At 41.4% G+C, this 23710-nt stretch overlaps 1 protein-coding gene across 47 annotated transcripts in view; it reads left to right on the top strand.

The window, feature by feature from the left end:
* The window catches only part of TCF7L2 (transcription factor 7 like 2), a 271190-nt gene that overhangs the window by 202047 nt on the left and 45433 nt on the right, over positions 1–23710 (top strand). Inside the window, exon 1 of one of the 47 annotated variants that reach the window (XM_077258010.1) lies at positions 18241–23688. The exons of the other annotated variants lie outside the window; for them this stretch is intronic. Coding sequence (XP_077114125.1) covers positions 23686–23688 — 3 coding nt within the window. The 5' untranslated portion in view covers positions 18241–23685. Of the gene's footprint in view, positions 1–18240; positions 23689–23710 lie in introns of those variants that run through there. 47 annotated transcript variants of the gene reach the window in all.

Here is a 23710-nt window from a genome sequence, read left to right as displayed (position 1 = left end):
ATAATACGTCGCCCTCTAGTGTCCAGGGTCTGCACTTCATGTCTATGGCTCAGGCCTCTTGCCCTGATGTCACCCCCTGTGCTGGATCCAGTGACCGCCACCACCCGTCACATCAGTGCCGCTCCTGATGCCGGGGAGTTATAATAATAGCGGGGCAGAATTCCCATAGTTCCCACCGGGAAGTACCACTGAGTGCAGTAATCGCCACTCTCCCATCATTATTACGTGTTAATGGCAGGGTGGATTGATTTAAATCACGCCGATTTAAATCATGATTTAAATCACGATTTAAATCAAAAGATTTTTTTCTATTTAAATCGGATCGATTTAAATCATGATTTTAATCATGATTTAAATCACTGATTTAAATCAAAAGGTTTTTTTTTATATAAATCACGATTAAAATGAGAAGTGAGAGCAGTGCGCATGTGCGCCCATAGTTACACGGACGAAACTAGGGGCAACGATCTAACGCCAGGGTGAGGGGGGGACCCCAAAGTAAGTAAAAATCTTTTTTGTTTTACTATATGGCAATAGGTAGGTGTTTAAAAGCAGCATGTCTTAATTGTATAAACTATTAATAGCCTCCACATTTTGTTCATACTGCCCCTTTAATTCCACACTTCTAGCTTGGTTTCACTTTTGGTTTAGTTTCTTTTTCCATTCAGTTGACATGCCCAAACTTGTTGGATAGTCAGCATCCTACAGAAACCTCTGGAAGAGCATGGCATTGTGAATGTTACACATATACAGCCTTTATTCTACTGAGTTAAACAACTCAGCTTTATCTCATGATGGAAGAACCTTTGGATGGTAAAATATTTTCCTCAAAAAGCAGTTTATTGAAAAAAATCCGATTTAAATCAAAAAAATCCGATTTAAATCAAAAAAATCAGATTTTTTTGATTTTTTTAAAAAAACATTGATTTTTATCCACCCTGGTTAATGGTGACTTCACAGTTTGTTAAAGCTACAGGCGCGTGTTAGGGGAGCAGCGGTGGCATTGTGCCGCCTAATGACGGGCAGTGCCGCTGCACAGAGTGATGCGAGGGCAGGCGATGGCGGATGGCAGGCCGTCCTGTAAGGTGTAAGGCCGATTCAGCGCTCGCGGCTCTTCAAGTCACTTTCCTATTTTTGTTGCTGATTTTTCGGAAGCAGATTCATGGATTTTACTCAAAATCACAAATTTTCTTTATTTTAGCGTTTTACCTTTTTTTAAGGCTAAAAGTCACAAGAACCGTTCACACGGCAGGAAACTAATGTTTGTGCAAAAAATTAGGGTAAGAAAAGTGTCACTCTTGGGAAGAACGAACTTCTGGATTACAAAAAATAAAGACGAAGAATGCCCAAAACGGTGACGGAGAAAAAGTGGAAAATAGATATTGAAATGGGCAAAATGTGGCGTCAGGATCCGCGGTATTTAATTACAACAGCCGTGTAAGGATGGGAGGAGCGCGACCAAGAGGGATGGATGGGCACATACATCGCCACCTGCTGGCCAGAGGGAGAATTACACCGTATCCGCAGGGAGGAGTCAGAGCCGCATCATTGCGGGATTAGATACACAGCTCAGCAGTCAGTATCACACAGGAGAGGATTAGATACACGGCTCAGCAGTCAGTATCACACAGGAGAGAATGAGATACACAGCTCAGCAGACAGTATCACACAGGAGAGGATTAGATACACTTCTCAGCAGTCAGTATCACACATGATAGGATTAGATACACGGCTCAGCAGTCAGTATCACACATGATAGGATTAGATACACAGCTCAGCAGTCAGTATCACACAGGATAGGATTAGATAAACAGCTCATCAGACAGTATCACACAGGATAGGATTAGATACACAGCTCAGCAATCAGTATCACACAGGAGAGGATTAGATACACGGCTCAGCGGACAGTATCACACAGGATAGGACTAGATACACGGCTCAGCAGATATTATCACACAGGATAGGGTTAGATACACGGCTCAGCAGACAGTATCACACAGGATAGGATTAGATACACGGCTCAGCAGACAGTATCACACAGGATAGGGTTATATACACGGCTCAGCAGACAGTATCACACAGGATAGGGTTATATACACGGCTCAGCAGACAGTATCACACAGGACAGGATTAGATACACGGCTCAGCAGACAGTATCACACAGGAGAGGATTAGATACTCAGCTCAGCAGTCAGTATCACACAGGAGAGGATTAGATACACAGCTCAGCAGACAGTATCACACAGAAGAGGATTAGATAAACAGCTCAGCAGTCAGTATCACACAGGAGAGGATTAGATACACAGCTCAGCAGTCAGTATCACACAGGAGAGGATGAGATACACAGCTCAGCAGACAGTATCACACAGGATAGGATTAGATACACTTCTCAGCAGACAGTATCACACAGGATAGGATTAGATACACGGCTCAGCAGACAGTATCACACAGGAGAGGATGAGATACACAGCTCAGCAAACAGTATCACACAGGATAGGATTAGATACACTTCTCAGCAGACAGTATCACACAGGATAGGATTAGATACACGGCTCAGCAGACAGTATCACACAGAATAGGATTAGATACACGGCTCAGCAGACAGTATCACACAGGATAGGATTAGATACACGGCTCAGCAGTCAGTATCACAGATAGGATTAGATACACGGCTCAGCAGACAGTATCACACAGAATAGGATTAGATACACGGCTCAGCAGACAGTATCACACAGGATAGGATTAGATACACGGCTCAGCAGTCAGTATCACAGATAGGATTAGATACACGGTTGATCAGTCAGTATCACACAGGAGTAGACTCGATGCACCCAGGTAACGCTGCAGATGATGGTGGTTGTAGTCCTCTCCCTGCAGCGCCTGCTCCGCGCTCTAATGTCTTCCGCTCGCTGCTATAACCGCTGTTTGCATTGAACATGGGATTTATACATTTTTAATAACTCGGTTCCTTTTTTATTTTTTAAAGTCGACAGAAACAAAACACATTTTCTCTTCCCCTTGTCATGTATCGAGAGGAGCGGGATCAGATGAAAGGATCATTGCTTTTGGCATTGTATGTATTTCTCGCCTGTAAAATACCTTCCTTTATGTTTTGTTTTCTTGTTTTTCTAGATGAGGGGGGATCCCATTCATTTTGCACAAAACTCCTCTCTTATCAGAGGTTTTCACTGGGAATTTTACATCAAAGTCGCCGACATGAATGTCTTATTAAATATTTTTACAATCCTCTCTTTGGTTCTTACAGAATAAATGGGCGCTCGATGTCTAGAACCGCTTTTCACGGGATCTGGATCATGGGGCGCTCTTTAGCGTCTCGACAGGCTCATTTTTTGGGGGGCGCCCCTTCTCTTTATTAGTTTGTAGGTTTTAACCCTTTCCTACCTACATATTATTGTGGTGAAATGCGTGGGATGTAGTTCCTTCTCTGCCCTGTGGGGGGCGCTGTACGGGAATCCCAGTGCCCTCATTAGTACGGGCAGCGACGACTCTGCTGTAAAGCCCTGTTTAGGCAGAGGCGGCTTCTTGGCCGTATACACTAAGCTGTGACAAAATGTTAGAATTTAATTAGCCGACATGAAAGGGGCCGCGTGGTCTGTGATGGCGGAGGACTGAGAGCAGCTAAAGATGGTGAAGTCTGTCTGACCTGACACCCCGGTGACATTTCCCTTCCATCAGACCTGGCGCAGATCATTAGTGGCCGAGATATCAGCCCCGGTCACACGTTCCCCGGATACTTCATACATGTGGATACAATGTAACTACGTAATAAGACGCTCTCAGGTCAGGAGGGAGGAACCTGGATGATTTACAGGATACACAGCAGCCATAATATTAGCGCCAATGACAGGAATAGGCAATATAACATGGCGACCTATGATGGGACACAGCCGCTTGTACCTGCCGATTGGCCACTGCTGAATGTCTGACAATGGAGTGTAACAATGATGACGATTGACCTGGAGCCGACGACTTCAGACTTGTGACGATTGCCGAGAATTGGAGTATAACAGATGAGTGGAGACTCAATGAGGAGAACACAAGTTTCCTGTTCATGGGGAAATATTTACGCAATGTTACTGTCTAATTGTGACCCCGCAACTAACATCGCCTGAACCTTCACTTATGGTCAGGAGGACAGAAGAGACGACGCCAGTGCCACCCCCGCCCCGTCCTAGAAACAATGCAGCAAATGAGACTGTTACATTGGGTTCTTGTATCTTCCATTCATTCTATATTCAAGTTATTGTATCTACTCGTCATTGTCTTTGTGACTATGAATCTTTGTGTCTTCTAGTCATCGTGTCCTCTACTCATTGCATCTTGTATTGTAGTCAGTGTATGCTCGGCTCATTGTATCTACAAGGATTTGTATTTGTCATTGTTTCCACTACTGATTATATCTTCCAATTATTGTATCCATCATTGTATCTTTCAGGTTTTCTATCCACTAGTCATTGTATCCGTCATTATATCTTCCAATCATTGTATCTTTTGTTAACTGTAATTTCCAGTTATTGTATCAGTCACTGTATAAACCATTATATCGCTCAATGTAATGGCCATTGTATCAGGCCAGGGTCACACTTGAGAGTGCAATGCGAGAAACTCGGAAGTCTCTCCCACCGATACCTGGCACTGCCACTGCCAGCACTCAGGACCAGAGCGTGCAGCTGTATGTATTTCTATGCAGCCTCACACTCTGGTCCCGAGGGCAGTGCTCAGTATCGATGGGAGAGACTCGCGCGAGTTTCTTTCATTGCACTCTCAAGTGTGACCCCGGCCTAACGCTCAGTGTATCACTTAGTGTATCGCTCAGTGTAACTCTTAGTGTATCGCTCAGTGTATTGCTCAGTGTATCGCTCAGTGTATAGCTCAGTGTAACGCTCAGTGTATCGCTTAGTGTATCGCTCAGTGTAACACTTAGTGTAGCGCTCAGTGTATCGCTCAGTGTAACACTTAGTGTAGCGCTCAGTGTATCGCTCAGTGTATCGCTCAGTGTATCGCTCAGTGTATCGCTCAGTGTAACGCTCAGTGTATCGCTTAGTGTAGCGCTCAGTGTAACGCTCAGTGTATCTCTTAGTGTAACGCTTAGTGTAGCGCTCAGTGTAACGCTTAGTGTATCGCTTAGTGTAGCGCTCAGTGCAACGCTCAGTGTAACGCTTAGTGTAGCGCTCAGTGTATCACTCAGTGTAATGCTTAGTGTAGCGCTCAGTGTAATGCTCAGTGTAACGCTCAGTGTATCACTCAGTGTAACGCTTAGTGTAGCGCTCAGTGTATCGCTCAGTGTACCACTCAGTGTAGCGCTCAGTGTATCGCTCAGTGTACCACTCAGTGTATCGCTCAGTGTACCACTCACTGTACCACTCAGTGTAAAGCTCAGTGTAACGCTTAGTGTAGCGCTCAGTGTAACGCTCAGTGTAACGCTCAGTGTAACGCTCAGTGTATCCCTCAGTGTTTTGCTCAGTGTAACGCTTAGTGTAACGCTTAGTGTAACGCTCAGTGTATCGTTCAGCCTACCACTCAGTGTAACGCTCAGTGTATCGCTCAGTGTAACGCTCAGTTTATCGCTCAGTGTATCGCTCAGTGTATCGCTCAGTGTATCGCTCAGTGCAACGCTCAGTGTAGCGCTCTGTATTGTTCAGTGTAGCGCTCAGAGTATCGTTCAGTGTACGCTCAGTGTATTGCTCAGTGTAACGCTCAGTGTATTGTTCAGTGTAGCGCTCAGTGTATCACTCAGTGTATCGTCCAGTGTACGCTCAGTGTATCGCTCAGTGCAACGCTCAGTGTAGCGCTCAGTGTGACGCTCAGTTAACGCTCAGTGTATCTTCCAGTCATTGTACCTTTCCATCCTGATATTTTCAGCTAAGTGGAGCTAACTAGTTAACTTGGCGCCGTTTTCCTGCTTGTGTAGCTGCAGTTGGATGGCTGAGGGGCACAAATCATTTAATATGCACGTTAACGAGGGAAGCAGGAGTAGGTAGGACAGCAAGGTCGTCTTGAAGATGACCAAGGAGAGGCGCAGAGAACAAAGACTTTCTCTCCCTATCTTCACCCCCAGGCAAAGTTAAACGAAGACCTTTCTTGATCGACTGCGCTAATTGACTCAGAAGTGGGGACTGCAGGAACTTCACCTGCGATGTGACAGCATGTTTCACCGGAGCTCGTTGTGGCGGAGAGCGGGCTGAGGTGGCTCCTGACGAGGATACGGGCGCTGCAGAGTCATTTTTTTAAGAACTCAGGCTAACCACACGACCACTGGTTTCTGATCTCATCAGCGCTATGATATTCATTAGGGCCCTGGGCAGGAACAGTATGGGGCCCATTGTTATCTACTATAAGATCGAGTGCCCCTAATCTGTCTCCTAATTCACCTTACATATGAGTGAGTACTTGGCCCCATTACCTACTGTGGCCCTATTACCTACTGGGCCCCGTGAGGCTGCCCCAGTCTGTACACCTGTATGACCGCCCTGCTCCTCATGGGTATGTGGCCCCTCTTACCTACTGGGCCCCATGGTGCTGCCCGGTCTCTGCACTTGTATGACCGCTCTGCTCCTCATGGGTATGTGGCCCCCTTACCTGCTGGGCCCCGTGAGGCTGCCCCGATCTCTGCCCTTGTATGACTGCCCTGCTCCTCACTGTAGGGACGGCAGGTTATAAAGGCACAGACTAGATGAGTGTCCCCTGATGGGCGGCTTCTGTAGAGCTGCGGTGCTGCATCTTTGTGCCACCAAGTTAGAGCTACAAGACATTCTGTGTCACAAAATTGTGGACATGACAGAATCTCTACATGTGCGGCTTCTGTATGAGCCGACTTATCGGAAAGGCCCCTATCCCGAGAAGAGGATCTATTCTCTCCAAGCCCTTTATTCCCTAAGATGCCTAAGTCCCCGTCATATTATCTTGGGGTCAGGGCGCCATTTATCACCATGTGAAGGACATGCGCTGATCTCGGCAGCATTCAGTGTCCTCCTGCCATGGGCCGTGGTAACAAATAATCCCCAGCGTCACGAGCGCGGCATAAATCCGGCAAGACATAGCGTGCACCTGCCATTACAACAAGAGCTGCCTCGGACTTCTTCAGTAATAATAATTTATTTCTATAGCGCCAACATATTCTGCAGCACTTTACATTATAGAGGGGACTTGTACAGACAATAGACATTACAGCATAACAATAATCACATCAATCAGCAGATACAAATAGGAGCGAGGGCCCTGCTGCTCACAAGCTACAATCTATGAGGAAATAGGGAGACACGAGAGGTGGATGGTGACAATTGCTTTAGTTATTTGGACCAGCCATAGTGTAAGGCTCGGGTGTTCATGTAAAGCTGCATGAACCAGGTAACAGCCTAAGTATGTAACAGTACAGACACAGAGGGCTATTAACTGTATAAAGTGTATGAGAACATGATGTGAGGAACCTGATTATGGTAAAAATTTTGAATGGGCCACACAGGGATCGTTAGGTTAATGCGTTGAGGCGGTAGGCCAGTCTGAACAAATGCGTTTTTAGGGCACGCTTAAAACTGTGGGGATTGGGGATTAATCGTATTAACCTAGGTAGTGCATTCCAAAGAATCGGCGCAGCACGTGTAAAGTCTTGGAGACGGGAGTGGGAGGTTCTGATTATTGAGGATGCTAACCTGAGGTCATTAGCGGAGCGGAGGGCACGGGTAGGGTGGTAGACTGAGACCAGAGAGGAGATGTAGGGTGGTGCTGAGCCATGGGGTGCTTTGTGGATGAGGGTAGTAGTTTTGTACTGGATTCTGGAGTGGATGGGTAGCCAGTGTAATGACTGGCACAAGGTAGAGGCATCGGTGTAACGGTTGGTGAGGAATATGATCCTGGCAGCAGCATTCAGGACAGATTGGAGCAGGGAGAGTTTGGTAAGAGGGAGGCCGATTAGTAGAGAGTTACAATAGTCCAGACAAGAATGAATAAGAGAAACAGTAAGAGTTTTTGCAGAGTCGAAAGTAAGAAAAGGGCGAATTCTAGAAATGTTTTTTAGGTGCAGATGTTCATCACAGATGTTCTTCATTTTTCTTCTGTCCTCCATGCACAGAAATGTCAAATCTCAGGTTCCAGTTGCCACCACTAGGGGTCGTTCTGTGTCCAGGAGCTGCCTCAAAGACTGCTCCTAGTGGTCAATACTGGCACCTGCAGTGTGTAGAGGACAGATATATTTTATACTCTGCTACTCAGCCCCAGAGCTGAAGAAACAAATGAGGAAATTGCATTTGTCCTGTCGGTTTCCTGGAAACTAATTATAACGGTCGGGTCCCTTTAATAAGCGCAGGACAATGAGCGCGATCCGTGTGACAGGTACACGCGGGATTCCCTTTAATCAGTGCCCTGTAGACGGTATTAAACATTGAATAGACATTAATTGCTGAGCGCGGGCGGCATTAGGTGGCGTTCTTCACCGCCCGAGGATTACAGGTGGTCACACCTGAGCGCTCTGCCCGCCCGGCCACGACTGTTACATGGCATTAGAGAACAGGTAGCGTCGGCCGTAATCCAAGCCCCTTCTTTGTAATTGCTGGACTCCTGCCACCGAATGCAGCTGCTATGTCGGGCAGTGAACCTGGCAGGGAAGAAAAAGATGAAAGATGGCATCCGGCGCTCCCAGGTTGGCGCATCCTCCTCATTATGGACTGTGACCAGAACACGTGTCCTCCTTCGCTCCGCACCTCTTACAATTCTGCATTGTGAGGTTCTGATTCAGGACAATGGATTGTACAGCGGTGTCAGGATGCGAGCGCTCCCCTCCCCGGAGTCGCGGATCATCCTCGTGATACAGAATCTCCTGGAGTAATCATGTTGTACCGCGCCTCCTCTTCTGGTGACACCGCTCGCTGCCCCCCATCCGCCGCCTCCGCTGCAGCAGATAATGCCTTCACCGCGCGCCGCTTCCATCCCGCTCTCCCTAATTTGTCGTTCACCTTGTCCCTTATTATTTTTAGCATTAGGCTGATATTTTGTGAACATTGACGCTTGAGTTGAAGAGCCGCATCAGCCGCATTTACGGATGGCTCCACGCATGTCTGCGCTGGAGAGCACTTGGAATAAGACGAGAGGGAGCATCCTTGAGACGGCTCTCAGTAACATCTCCCGCCTGTTATCTCCTCGGCATCTCCGCAACTTTCAGCCTCTTTTTATTCTCTTTTTGTAGATCTATTGTATCATCATACATTAGTGGATACATTGTATCAGGCGTTCGCTTACAAAGTCATGGATTTCATCCTCTGGTGTAAGGGGTAACGTTTCTCCTTGTGGAGACTGACAAGCCAATCCTGGCATGTCAGGGTGAGGAGACTTATAGGCCATGCATGCTCGTCTTCAGAGAGGAAGAGGACTAGAACTCTACCACTGCCAATTGGAAGTGGCAATCCTAAAAGTCAATACCAACCCTTTAATGAGCCTAAGGTTATCCCTTAGACCCCAGTCATGCTGCCAAATCAGATTCTCATACCTTGCAATGATGAGGCACAACATCCCGAAACACTGTGTCTGCAAATTGAGATTCTGGTTTGGCTTTTCTCCTGAGTCTTGTGAAGAGGCTCGTTAAAGGGATGACATTGATTTTTAGGATCGCCACTTCCAATAGGTGGCACTAGAGTTCAAGTTCTCTTCCTCTCCGAAGAGGCAATTTGCGTTTTCTTTGGGTGTAGAAGACGAGCCCCCGATTGTCTGCCTTGTCGTTAGATCCCTGCGTTTTCATCATATCCTAAGAAAGTGACAATTAAAATTATGGGGGGTATTTTAATTTGCACTTTCTTTTGCTGTGCGTTGCCGTCCATCATAGGGACAAAAGTGGGGCCCCAATGGACTTCATTTTAACTCAATGGGGCCCATCGGACTCCTATACAGATATGAACAGAGCTTCATCCACCACGATGAGAGATCAATGGCGCAGAATCTGCAGTGTTCACATAAAAAATACCACAAAAATTGCCATTAAATCCTAGAGAAGAGCTCCTTTGGGGCGGCATAGAAATATGGGAGCTACGTAATAAAAGTCTCTTTGAGTTTGAAAATTTGTGGGGTTTTTTATGCAATTTATACATATGGATGCAGATACTATTAGTATAGTTGTCCATGTGGACAGTGATATCCCTACCAGTAGTCCAGTCGGTCCCTGCACTTTTGCTCCTGAGTTCACCGGTGGTGACCTCACCTCCTAAAGTTATCTATGATTATCTGCCCCATCTATTATCGAGTGTCTCCATAGGACAGGGGCTCCAGACCCTCAGCAGGTGACGTTCCCAGTGGTCCCTTCCTCATCATCCTCCCAGTCTGCACTAGCCCAGCGGCCCCACCAGTCCTTGATGAACCCACTATTGTAGCACGCAGTCATGGTCAGACGGCTGATGTGATACTATGTAACAATTATGTATCACCCGGCCAGAGAAGATAATTATGATATATCGATCTCGCCATGATGCAGTTCTGAGCCGGTGTGCAGGAATCTGATAATTACTGTCATCCAGATAACGTGTAGATAGAGGCAGCAGATAAATGAGGTCTTGATGTGCCGCTGTAATGACGCGGGAGGATCGACGCTGTACTGCCGAGCGATCAACGGAGCTAGAATAAAGGCAGGAGAAGCTTTGTCCTGGGCTCTTGGGGAGTACGACATAGAAGGGATCTGGGTGGTCCTTCTCATAAAAGAACTACTACAAGCAGGTAGAAGAGAAAGAGAGTGCGTCCTGCGGGAATTAGTGGCAGGGGGGTAGATTGTCACTTCTAAGACACAGTCAGGTCAACGTAAATTCTGCACGAATTTGCTGAGCGGGAACAAGGTGCGAGCTCAACGATGATGTCTTAAGAATCTCGATTAATTATAGACATTTAATTTAGGGAGGAAGACCCTCGCCCCCAGCGGCTGAGGAGCCTGACTTGGCCAAGATGGACGGTGTTATTATCACACATTGGTCTCCGGTTTTGTGGCATTGCGGCTATCTGACCCTGGCTCGTGATTGCTCCTTCTACAACCCCCTAAGATAAAGGGAATTACAAGAGATGTTGTCTGATTCACATAGATTGCGTTTTAGGAAAATAAAGATGACCAAGCACATTGGATAGATATTGGCCAGACCCCACTATTTTGGTTGAGGTCTCTACAGATGTTGGTGACCAAGAAAGATCGGTCACATCCTAGATCAATCCTTTGTTCCCGAGGCAAGGCTAAGCGGCCATGACTTTGGTGGTGTCAGGTGCAATAGCTACTGTCTGACACATACTTTAAGTGTATGGCAATCTTAAAGGGGTTGTCGGGTCACATCATATTGATAATATATCCATAAAATAGGTTATCAATATCAGGTCTGTGAGGGTCTGACACCCGTCTCCCCCACCGATCCTTTGCGGATGGATATAAGCACATTGAATGTAGCTGCTCTGCAGTCCCCGCAGCAGACGCTACCCACTGAGGGGAGATGCTCGGTGCAGCACCGTTCAATGTGTTTACCTCCGACCACCGCTAGCTGATTAGTGGTCGTGCCAGGTGTTGGATCTCCACCGATCCAATATTGATAACCTATCCTATGGACAGGTCATCAGAACATTATGGCTGGACATCCCCTTTAAGTCCATATAGCACTGTGAGCTTTTTTTTTCCTTTGTTTTCTTCTCAACAAGGCCGTTTCTTATCATCCATCTCATCGTTTCCAATTCTCGTTGGCGCGCATGTATCCAGCTGTAATATTTTGTATCGCGGTCTTATCAGTTTATGATTTTCCCTCCAGTTTGAGGGCAGTGATGTTGCTTTAATCCAATATTTCCAGAGTTAATTGTGAGGACCCTCCAAAGAAGCCATCGCATTTTGTTTTTTAAATGTTCTTGTGTGATTTTTGCAATATGGCGACCCATTAATCTCTCTCTTTTCTTATTTATAAAGTGTCGGCGGCGTCCTCCTCAGCTCGGAACAATAAGTAAACTCTGCTCTAATGTTATTCACCTATACAAATAGCGGAGCGAGGTCTGCGCTCCCCGGGGGCTCGGCAGCAATTTGTTTGCTTATTTCTTGACCTCCAACCTTTTTGTCTTTAAGTAGAATAATATCTTAAGCTGCCTGAGACAATAGACTGAGCCGCGATCAGGAGAAGGTTGTGATGTTCTTTTCTTGGCGGAATGTTCTTAGAAATATCTGTGCCTGTGTGTTATCTATCATCTGAACTGTTTACCTGGAAGTTTCCATCCTGATCTTAATAGTTTTGCATTTCCCAACATCTCAGCCATACTACGATCACAACAGTTTATCAAGAACGACCTAGATACGTTTCAGAACTGATTGGCATAAAATGGATCCAAAAAGTCGATACAATGTTGCAGGTTCGTTCTATGGGTTGTTCGATCTTTTTTTGCTGCCTCTCCAGCATCTCCGACCCCAATTGTGATCACGGCCGTTTGACCTTGATACTTTTTAGAACTGATTTGCATGAAAACAGATACAAACTATCGATCATCAGGATCATTCTGGGTGGCTTTAGCCTTGCTGTCCCTTCCTCTATGACTCCTGGTCATTGTCTCTTGTGTGATTGCCATTCCTCACATTTCCTCCTATTGTGAAGGGTTAATAGTAACACCATTGACAACGGGGTGGACAATCGGTTGCTTTTGACCATCATCTGCTGTGAGGTGATGCGTCCCTTGAAAGGTCTTGTTCTCTTCTTTTCTATTAGAGAGAAGACCCCCAGGTCAGAGATCTCCTCTGTCACAATGGCAGCGGCCGCCGGTGGCCCTAGCTGGGCATTGTCATACACAGACATGGTGCAGTAGATGGATCTCCAAGACTTTGGGTTTTCCTCTTGGTTCACGTACCATTAGCTGTGTGGGCTTTTGGAAAGGCATTAGTTGGTGTCATTTGCAGCACAATCAGTAGTGGCGACCCCTGTCACCCCCAACAATGGAGATGTCTGTTAGATAACTAGTAGCTACCCTTAGCGGGGGCAATGAGGTGTGCAGGGCCGGAGCACGGGCCGTCACAAACATTAACACACGTGCGGTATTGTCCTGTGCCGTCTGCCGTCATGTCTAATGACAACCATCCATCAAGTGAGCGTCACTTCTCACAACTCTCAATGAAGATAGATTGAATTATTAAAGACGGTCGGACACTTGACACAATTACACAGTGGGGGCGTGGGCAGTTATAGGGTCTTAATTAATGATTTCTGGTCATTGTTAACATTTATTTGACCTTTGCTCTTCTTTACATCAAACGCTGATCAAAAACAAAACAATCTGTCGTTTTGGACAGTCGCCCTCAGAGCTTGCAATCTAAAGACGGCCATGCTTATTATTGGAGTGAAGAGCGGTGGCACAATAATCGTTCACGGGAGGATTTGTTGTATCGGGGTCTGCTGATTCTCGTCTCTTTGGCTTTTTTGGGAGAGGTTAGGGGTCATCCCCAATGTCTGCAGCTCTTTGTGCCTCACTATGCCATGATCTGTTGTTGTCTTGGGAGTGAGGACAACCCTCATCATCTTCTTTCCGCAGCCCCTGACGTGTAGATGCTGCATGGTGCTCACCCAGCGGCTTCACGCAGGAAGGTTCTTCCGGCGCAGTTGGGGGTCTATTTTCCCAATGTTTCAAAGCTATTGGGGGATGTAGATGAAAGACGCCATGTGATTGGGAAATGCCGGAAGTGAGAAGTAAATTTTCATAAAACATTAAGACCTGATATTTATAAAGTACGAGGCGAGAACATGAGAGCGGAAGTGGAAGATACGGGTGACCCTTAGTGATGCTGATCCGGGGGGACGCACACTTTACATGATGTTCAGCCAGGATCATATTACTGAGATATATGTCTACAATTACTCAGATTTATAGATGTGTCTACAAATTATATATATAGACATAGTATAAAAAGAGCATATATCTCCTTCTGGAAGAATGCTTATATATATATATATATATATATATATATATATATATATATATATATATATATATATATATATTTTATGTGTGTATGTAATATATATATCATGTATGTGTGCAATATATAATGTGTGTGTAATATGTATATGTGTGTGTAATCTATAGATATAATGTATGTGTGTTATATATATGTACATATATATATCATGTATGTGTGTAATATATTTATAATGTATGTGTGTAATATATAATGTAATATGTATATGTGTGTGTAATATATAGATATAATGTATGTGTGTTATATATATATAATGTATGTGTGTTATAAATATATATGTATATCATGTATGTGTGTAATATATACATATATAATGCATGTGTATGTATATAATGTATGTGTGTAATATATAATGTGTGTGTAATATATAGATATAATGTATGTGCGTTATATATATATAATGTATGTGTGTTATAAATATATATATGTATATATATATATATCATGTATGTGTGTAATATATACATATATAATGCATGTGTATGTAGATATGTATATAATGTATGTGTGTGTAATATATATATATATATATGTTGTATGTGCAATATATATAATGTATGTGTGTAATATATCTAATCTAAGTGTGTAATATATATAGTGTGTGTGTAATACACAGTATATATAATGTGTGTGTAATATATATAATGTATGTGTATAATATATAATGTGTGTGTGTAATTTATATAATGTATGTGTTTGTAATATATATATATATATATATATATATATATATGTGTGTGATATATGTGTGCAATGTGTATATATATGTGTATGTGAATTCTAAATAATCTTGTGATAAATTACGGTATAATACATCAGCAAAGGTCACATTTTATAGACCTGTTTTTTTCTAGCTATGTGGTATGTGCACAGCATGTGTAGATGTATATAGTATATAATGCATGTGTCTGTGTATAATTATGTAAGTACATATGGGAAGTATCTCGGTACTGTATGGATTGCATATCTGTGGGGAAACTTTTTACTGCTTATTTTCCATTTCATAAATAGCACCAACATATTCCAAAGTGCTGTACAAAGATTGTTAGCAATCATATCAATAGTGGATCTTATATACTGTGTGTGTATATATAATGACTGGAGCCACATCCCTATTCCTATGTTTGTGTATGCATATAAATATAATGTCTCTGTATACTTTTGGATATACATACGATTATGTGGATATATATGTGTGTATATATATAACTACGTGTATGTAATATTGTTTGTACATGGAATTATATATATGTGTACATAAATAAATCTATCTGTTTATGGATATATATATATATATATATATATATATATATATATATATATATATATATATCCATATAATTGCATGAACAAAAATATTACATGCACACCTATTAATAATTACATATCATAGTATTGCGCAATAATTACACTTGTGTTTTATTTGTATATATATAAAACAAAAGTATAAGTATATAGAGATGGATACAGTTATAATTATACAGTACGTATGTGCAGTGTATATGTATATACTATATCTATATACCAGTGTGCATACTCATAGATTATTGTTATGCACACAGCTCCGTCATGTTCTGTAGCGCAGTACATAGCAGAGTTGCGGTGATACATTGTGACAATTTGATCAGCCGGTGCGGGCGACTGATACGTTGTTTATCGGATACATTATGTAGGCGATTCCTTTCATTATATACGTGGTTATATACATAGGATATCTCCTGCTTTATTTAGTCTCATTAGATCATTCCCGTGTTTATTTCATGGTGACCCTTCGCCTCTTGCCGGAGCCCCTGATTTGTCTCAGGCCGTTCAGACAATGCACTTTTTCCCTTTGTAAATAATACATCACTTGTCCCACGGCCACATCTAATAGTGATGAATGCCGCCTCTGATTCAAGGACATTGTGCGGCTGCCGGAGAGAAAAGCCCACCAGAAGTTCCCCACCAGCAACGTGTGGTCAGCCGATCCCACCGCCCGATGCCGCGGGTCCTCCAATGCCCGGTGCCCCTCCGCTCCGTGATTGTGATGCTCCTCCGTTGGGATCTTCAGCAAAGTATTATCGGGTCATTGGAGACCCCAGAAAGGGCGATCACTGACCCATTGATAAATCAGATTAGACCTCTCTATACAGCTCGTATACAATACTCCTCATTCACTTTGCCGCATTTTACCCGCTGCCCGTCATTCGCAGAGTTTGTTGCACATTCTTTCAGCAAGATCCGCGCTGTTTGTGTTCACTTCAGCGCTTGCCTGCAAACGAATGGTTAATTACATTAAAATTCACCAAAAATTATTTTATAAATCAAAACACAAAAATGCGAAAACAATGAAGTAAGAAAATAAAGTGCGGAGCAAGGATTAAAAAAAAAAATCCTCGAAAATGAATCTTGCCTGTAGGAACGCTGGTGGATATTTTTATTTTATATTCCAGTTATGGGGAATGTTGTCCTTTCTTCTGCTAAAAATACAACCCCCTGCCAGAATTCGCGAGATGCCTTTTTTCTTATTTTTTTTCTGTCTTTCTCACCTGAGGGTAATATGTAATTTCTAACTAAATATATCCATCATCTTTTTTTCTCTTTTTTTTTATCGCTCCTCCAGCGATGCACATTGCCAAGTGCTGCAGTGTTTCATTGTATTGCATGGTTGTATTATGAGTGGAAATGAAAATAAGGGAAAGCGATGAACTAAGAAAAGATGCAAAAAGGAAAAGTAAATACAACATATAAATAAAATATTAGAATTATTCCCAATAATAAGCTAAGCATTCTTAAAGAAGAGAAAAACAATAGCTGAAATATTTCATATTTTCTATTATTGAGCAATCAAAATAGTTTTAATTAAAATGATAATTATTAGATACATTTTTTAATCATTTTGTCTAAATAAATTATAATTTATTTTCTTCTTAATGATGATTATTTTTTCCCATTTTTCATGGCTTGGATTGCATGCCATAAAATAATTTATTTCCAACCCCATTTGGGAAGAATGTTGCAATTTTTCTGTCTTCCTAATTGTGATAGATTTTTAGTGTTTTTATCTTTCCAGAACAACAGATCTAGAAATGTGACAGATTTTATTGAGAAAAATGTAAGGTTATTTATCTTACCATTTCTCGGCAGGTTTTCTGCTATGAAGCCGGTTCCGGGAAATCTCCGCTTTGACAGCTAATAGATATCTATGTCATGTGTTGTTTTTTTCTTTAGTGACATTGAGAAAATTGCAAAGGAGGGGACAGGAAATAACAAAAAAAATGTCAAATGATTAGAAAATCAATGGTTTAGTGGAAAGCAATCTTATTATCTGCACGTTGGGTTCCTGTTGCTGTCTTTCTGAGTTCCAGTGTCTTTAGGGTTAACCGTAAGCGAAAAGCCAACACTTAATAAAAGCTAAAACTTATATTAATTTCTTACATATATAATTTATAGATCCTCTACATGGAGTCCATTCTTGTGTGCCCCATCACCATCCCACATTTAGTCTGGCTCTAATTGCCCCAAAGATCATTTTTCTTTTTGACTTTTCTATGTTAGGTCAAGTCAACTTTTTGTAAGGCAAATATGCTAAACTTTTGGCAATGGCGGTGACATTTTGGGGACGCTCTCTGTCTCCTTATTAGAAAGTTCTATTAAAGTTGAGGCGTGTTATCGTGGAAGAGAATTGCGATACTTTGCATTACGCTCTGGGATAGAGAGATAGACGCAGGATTATAAAAAACAATTTCTGGGCATTTCTAGATGATAAATTTAATTTTCTTTGCTATTTGGAGTCCTGCTTTGAAAATGCAATTGTAATGAATGCATTCAGAAGCAGAGAATAGATTTACCCTTGGCTTCAAATAGTCGACGTTATCGGGCTCTGTCATTCGTTCCTTCCTATTTTCAAGCTGCTAATTGATGTTTTTGAAGTCAGCAAGAAAATTGAAGGAAATGTCATGTGTGTACCAGTGCGGAAGTTAATAAGATTGACTTCGTTGACAGAATCTACAATGAGCGAAGAGACTGTATAATGGGACCACTGCGAATTCGTGTGCTCTCTTTGGAGTCAAAATTGACACCTCACGCTAGGCCGGCGGTCGATAGAAAGATGGAACATTTGGGGATGGATCCTAATCTCACCGTCTTTTCCCCCTCCAACTTTGGTCTTTGGAGCTTATGTGGTGGCGCAAGCATCTGTTTATCCAGAGGGCTGAGCCAAAAGCCTTCGTTCGGTCTCCCAGTGCCACCAACAATGCAAATTTTGTATGCTCTTTTGAGTTTGAAAGCAAAAGAGTCTTGAAAAGGTTAGATTATGGGGTGTCTCAAGGAAAGATAGACTAATATTGGTCAGGGCTATTGCTTTAGCCGGGGGCTGAAAATCCCTTAGCCGGTCTAAAAAGAAACTGTGCGGGTCTTCAACAGAATATTTTTCAATGAATTACTTAATACAAAAGCCGATATTTCGAGCTAAGGGTCGAAAAAAAATATCCCGATGAGATAAAAAGCTTTGAAATCTATAGTTAATCTCCATCCCGAAAAAAAAAAAGTTTGGAAAATGAGACCCTTCCTTTTGTCTCTTAATTCTACGGTAATATTGGGAAATTTATTGGATTTGCAAGAGCTATAATTATGGAATAGATTAGCCGCCGTTTGGTTGAGCGCATCTGATTATTTTTAGGCCTACGGGGAGAAGCGCTAAATCCCTAATATGTCCACTACCCCCAAGCGGTCCGCGTTTGAAGCCGCGGCACCAAATGCGGTCTCGACTGGCGCTTGGCCTCTAAGGATCGGCAAGCAGACACTATTCTCAGAATATCCAATTAATTTCCATTGGCAATGATCAGTTAGCGCTTTTTTATTTTTTTTATTTTTTGCCGTTCTCGCCATTTGAAATGCAAACACAATGATTTTTTTTCCATTGGTCTGCGTCCCTTGGTTAAGCTGTTGCCGCAAGCTAAGAATTTCATCGAGTGATGAGTCCAGAGGCTGCGCCGATAAAAGGTTACCGTACGTGATTTGCGTGGAAAGCGATCATCGGATTTATGAATGTAAAAAGTTCTTTAACTTTTATTTGACTTCCCTCCCCCCTCCTCCTCCGTGTGCATGGGAAGGACATGACTATATATACAGGTGACAGGTAGCTACTGAACTTTGCATGTTGATGTAATAATTTCATTCTCGAAAGTTGCAAGTTTGACTGGAAATGTCTCTATCTGGTCAGGGGATGAGGTTGGCGTAAGTCCGATCCTGGATTCTATTTCTCGGTGCTTTATTTAGTAGTGATATGCACGGGAGAAATATAACTAGGATTTATTGGGGAATATAACATTGAACTCAAAGTTGGATTTTATTTTATTTTCCAAAATTTCCTGTTTTTCAATAAATTTATTTTTGCAAATGTGTTAGAATCAATCAATGGGAAGCATGGTCAATTAGTTTGAAGCAAAATTTTTCTATTTTCTTTTTTTTTTTTTATGATGTCATCGAGAATAGAAAACAATATGCCCAGAAAGGGATTGTAATCAGTGCGAAATATAGGCCGTCCTGACAGCACCACGTTAGGCTATGGCGCCCTAAGCTGGCGAATGTTCTCGGCTGAATGTGGAATGCGCTGGGCATTCTTTGTTGATTTATAGATCTAATAGATGTGTATTTTATCCCTTTCTTGATCTCTAAAAGTATTTTTTTTAACAGCCGGAATGTGTGTAAAAAAGCAAGAGGAGGGAGTAACGCGCTTCAATCCGGTGTAATGTAGGAGGCTGGATAATGCTGTTGGAGGCTTGACATGTTTCACTGGAAACATTCGTACCCCCTTACCCAAATCTGCTGCTGAAGGGATAGGCAATGGCGGTTACCCACTTTGCTTCCTCCTTCTTCTCGAGCTGTCTGTGAAGAGTGAAGCAGGTGACTCCCCGTGGCTCCATTTTCATGACAACATGCCATTAGAAATTGCAGTCCTGTTGATCAATCCCCCGTACGTGACAGCTTTGCCGCAAGGCCTGGGTCTTTGAGAACTAGCTCTATGCCTGTTCCCTCCTTTTTTCCTGCACTAATTGGGGAAACTTTTTACTGTGCTTGTGGCATAAGAAAGCCTTTTGAACACTGTCACAATTGAGTGTTGACTTCTTTGGAATTGCAAGTAGGTTAAGTATGAACATTAAACACTAAAAAAAATATATAATGCTTAAAAAATGGATTAAAGAAGGTTTAGAAAAATTACTGATTGAGTTATCACAAAAATAGATTTTCCTAATATCACAAATAATGAAACTTATATAATAAAATCATTTCCTTTGTTTAGTGTTACAAGATCGGCCGAGGGATTTGTTCAGGATCATTTTATTAAGAGATATTTCTAAATGATAAATTATGTCTTTGAAAATTATGGAATTTTTTAACAGATATAAACTACAAAAAAAAAGGTTATGATTTATAAATATATTTTTATTATGTTTATTTCATGTTTTAATAATTTTCTTTTTGAATTAGTGTAATGTCTTTTTGTAATGTTATAATATTTGGCATAATTAGATTTGTGTAACTTTGGTTGGTGCAGATCTGTCTTTTTCTGCCTCCTACGTAAAGCCCATAAGAGTCAATACGTAATATAATTTGTTTCCATTGCGTAGTAGAATGTGATTCTTAAGCACGGGTTTGTGGCGGCGCTATCCCATTTTGTCGTCGTTTGAATCCCTGTGATTCTCACGCGTTTCTATGTTCTGTAAGTACATTAATAGTTTGCTTTTATACTTTGCTTAAAATGCTATCAAATATTTATACCATCCACGTGCTTCAAAATGCTATTGAAATCTTCCTGTGTCAGGTGCCATTCTCTCTCCCCGAGCGAGAGCGCAAGGAATTGTTAATTTTATTTAAAGCCTCCATTTAGCAAAGACATGATTGACAAAGTACAAGGTTAGAAAAAAAAAAAATCCTTTTTTTTACAGCATACTGGGTATATAATTTCTTTTGAAACCTGTAATTGGTACAATTAAGTATCTCCCCACTCCCACATTTGGTGAAGAAATCAAAAATTTACAAAGAAGCCGACGTTTTTTTTTAATATAATTAATTTGTTTCCATTGTAAAAATCATTTGCTAAAATTTGCTTTTATTAACATTATCAAGACTGTGACTGTAAGACATCAGATCAGACACAACGAGTGTGAAGGGCAGCTTAGGGAGAATTGGGCTTTAAACCCTCTGCAGATCGGAGTCAGGATCAAAGGCGCTTGTATTATATGGCTGTGTGAGACTTTGAAGTCTTGACTGCACCTACAGCACTCATTTCATCAAGTTCACTAGTGTCTTAATAGCAGATCAATAAGTTTCAAAGTCGGAGAGTTAATTTGAAAGTAGTGCTGATGCGTTCGTGCTGGGGAAGCAGGGGAAGCGAGGAGGAGAAAAAAAATCACACTATTTAAAACTCATGAGTGTGATGTGGACTTAATAGCCGCTAATGCAATTGACAAATATCACATTCAAAATTTCCAAATTATCTTTTCTCTACTTTGTAAAATTAAATCATTACAAGAGAATCATTTCCTCCTTGGGACTAAAATATAGGATGTGTTTCTCCGCTGTATTCATTTTTTTAACTTTTTAAAATTATTTTTTTTTTAAAGCCTTTTTTTTAATTTGGTTCCCGTATATTAAATTCTCATAGTTAAGCAGCAGTTGATGATGTGTTTGAAGTGAAAGTACTATCAAAAATATTAAAACCAAAGTAAATTAAATTCAAATTTAAAAAATTGTTAATGTTTCTTAAAATGTTTATCTGGTCAAGTAAATTAACAGTGAAAACGAAAAGTCAAAGTGCATTTTAATGATCTAATCATTGACATGTGTTTTGAATTGATCTCGCATGATTGAGTTGTGAAGATAGTTTGATAAATCTTTATATTTAGATATATTAGGGTAAAGAATATCAAAAAAGGTATTAATATCACTATTGAAATATATTTCATTGGTTGTATAAAGCCCTATAAACCGTCTTTCTGAATATGCCGCTTACCTCGCTCTTGCCATTTTTTATTTTAATTGCTGCAAAAGTGTAAAAAATTGAATAATATGTTTTGCGAAAAGGTCTGAGAACACGAGATAATAGAAAAGCTTTTAATTCTGTTTGCGCTTTCTTTTATATTATCGACTTAAAACCATCTGTACGTGCGGCAGAAGTGGGGGTGTTTTTGGTTATTTTTTTTCTACCAGGGGTCAAATTCACACCCTTTTGGAACAAACCCTTAATTTAGAATGTTCATCTAAGGGTTCTTAATGGTATTAAAGGCTATTTGGGTGGACAGTGGGAGCTGCAGATTAGCCACAGAAGAATTAGAAAGGCGATTCATGGGGATAGATTTGCTAACGCATCTGTTATTTCCAATGCTTGATTTTTTTCCAATAGATTTGAATTGTAAAATTAGAATAAAAACAATAATAAATGGGAACGGATTTGATGAAATTGAGAGTTTTTATAGGAAAACAATGACCACGGGACAATGCGCTGTCCCTTTCTTTGCTGCTGTTCTTGTGTGTGGCGCATTTTGTTTATTGGGCTGAAAAATAGAAAAAAGCAAAAAATAAAACCCAAAAAACAAAGATCACAATCTTACATTAATACTTGTGTTAGTGGTTATTTGACTTCCTTTACCTTACTCCACCCCCAGAAGTGGACATGTTCTGTGTTGTGTCTTGCGTTGTTTAGTAGGAGATGTCACTAGAAAGCAGAAGATTGTTTTGGATTTTTTTTTTTTAAAGTGTTCTTTAAATGTAGCACTTCATCTAGAGGCAAGTCTGATAGACCCCACTTGGGAGCAAACAGATGAGAGTGAAAAGAATTTGAGCTGATAAAGGTGTTTCTTGTCAAATTTGTGTAGGAATTATTTACTCTGCTGTCTTATCAGCACTGCAAGAAGAAAAGTGAGGACAGAGAAAATTAACCCAGATGGGACTTTCTCTCCATCCTCTTGCTGGTTTTAAAATGGCGAGATTGTAAATAGATCCAAGTTAAAAATGATGCAAAAAAAAAACAAATAAAGAAAAAAAAACATTCAACCAAGAAAACCTACAAAAAAAACGCAGCATGGACTAAACTCCAGGTATCTTTTTGAAAAATGTGATTTTCTCCACAATGTAAAGAAAAATACCCATAACGAAATGGTTGATTTTATTCCGTAGCACTTCACACATAACGATTTCTACTTCATTAAAAGCATATTAATCTGTACCCCGCTCCCCTGGGAGACACCTTTAAGATGATGATATTGTATTTTTTTCCCCCCCGAATTGTTAAAAAAAAAAAAAATGTAGCAGATTTGGTCCCTGTCAGTCAGAAATAATTGTGTTCTTAATCTTGTCCCTGATGGATGACTCGGAGTTCAGCAACGGACTCTCTCCAATGACAAATACAATATTAATATTCATTAAGTGCTTTGACAATGCTAATTTTGATGCACTAGTAAAGGCCCTTCCAAACTTAGCGGCCAAAAGCTTTAGAGCTGCGCAAGGTGGCAGGATAATTTGTGCTGGTTTGCTGAGCTGAAGGCTTTTAAAGTCTTTCGCAAAAAAAACCTAGGTACCAGAAACTAAAAAGACTAAGGGGGGAAAGTTCTGAAGGCATTGGAAGGCAGGGCTGCGGAAATAATACGATCACAGCCCGCGAAAAAATTTGACACATCCGATGCAGCTTCTTTGAGCAAAATTTCTACAAAGTTGCAACAAAAAAGCCTAGCATGGTAAGTCAGCACATTTTTTGAT

The sequence above is a fragment of the Ranitomeya variabilis genome, chromosome 4 (genome assembly GCF_051348905.1).
Source record: "Ranitomeya variabilis isolate aRanVar5 chromosome 4, aRanVar5.hap1, whole genome shotgun sequence".
NCBI classification, from domain to species: domain Eukaryota; kingdom Metazoa; phylum Chordata; class Amphibia; order Anura; family Dendrobatidae; genus Ranitomeya; species Ranitomeya variabilis.
Note: the sequence above shows the minus strand (reverse complement) of the source record. Positions and strands in the feature narration are given on the sequence as shown.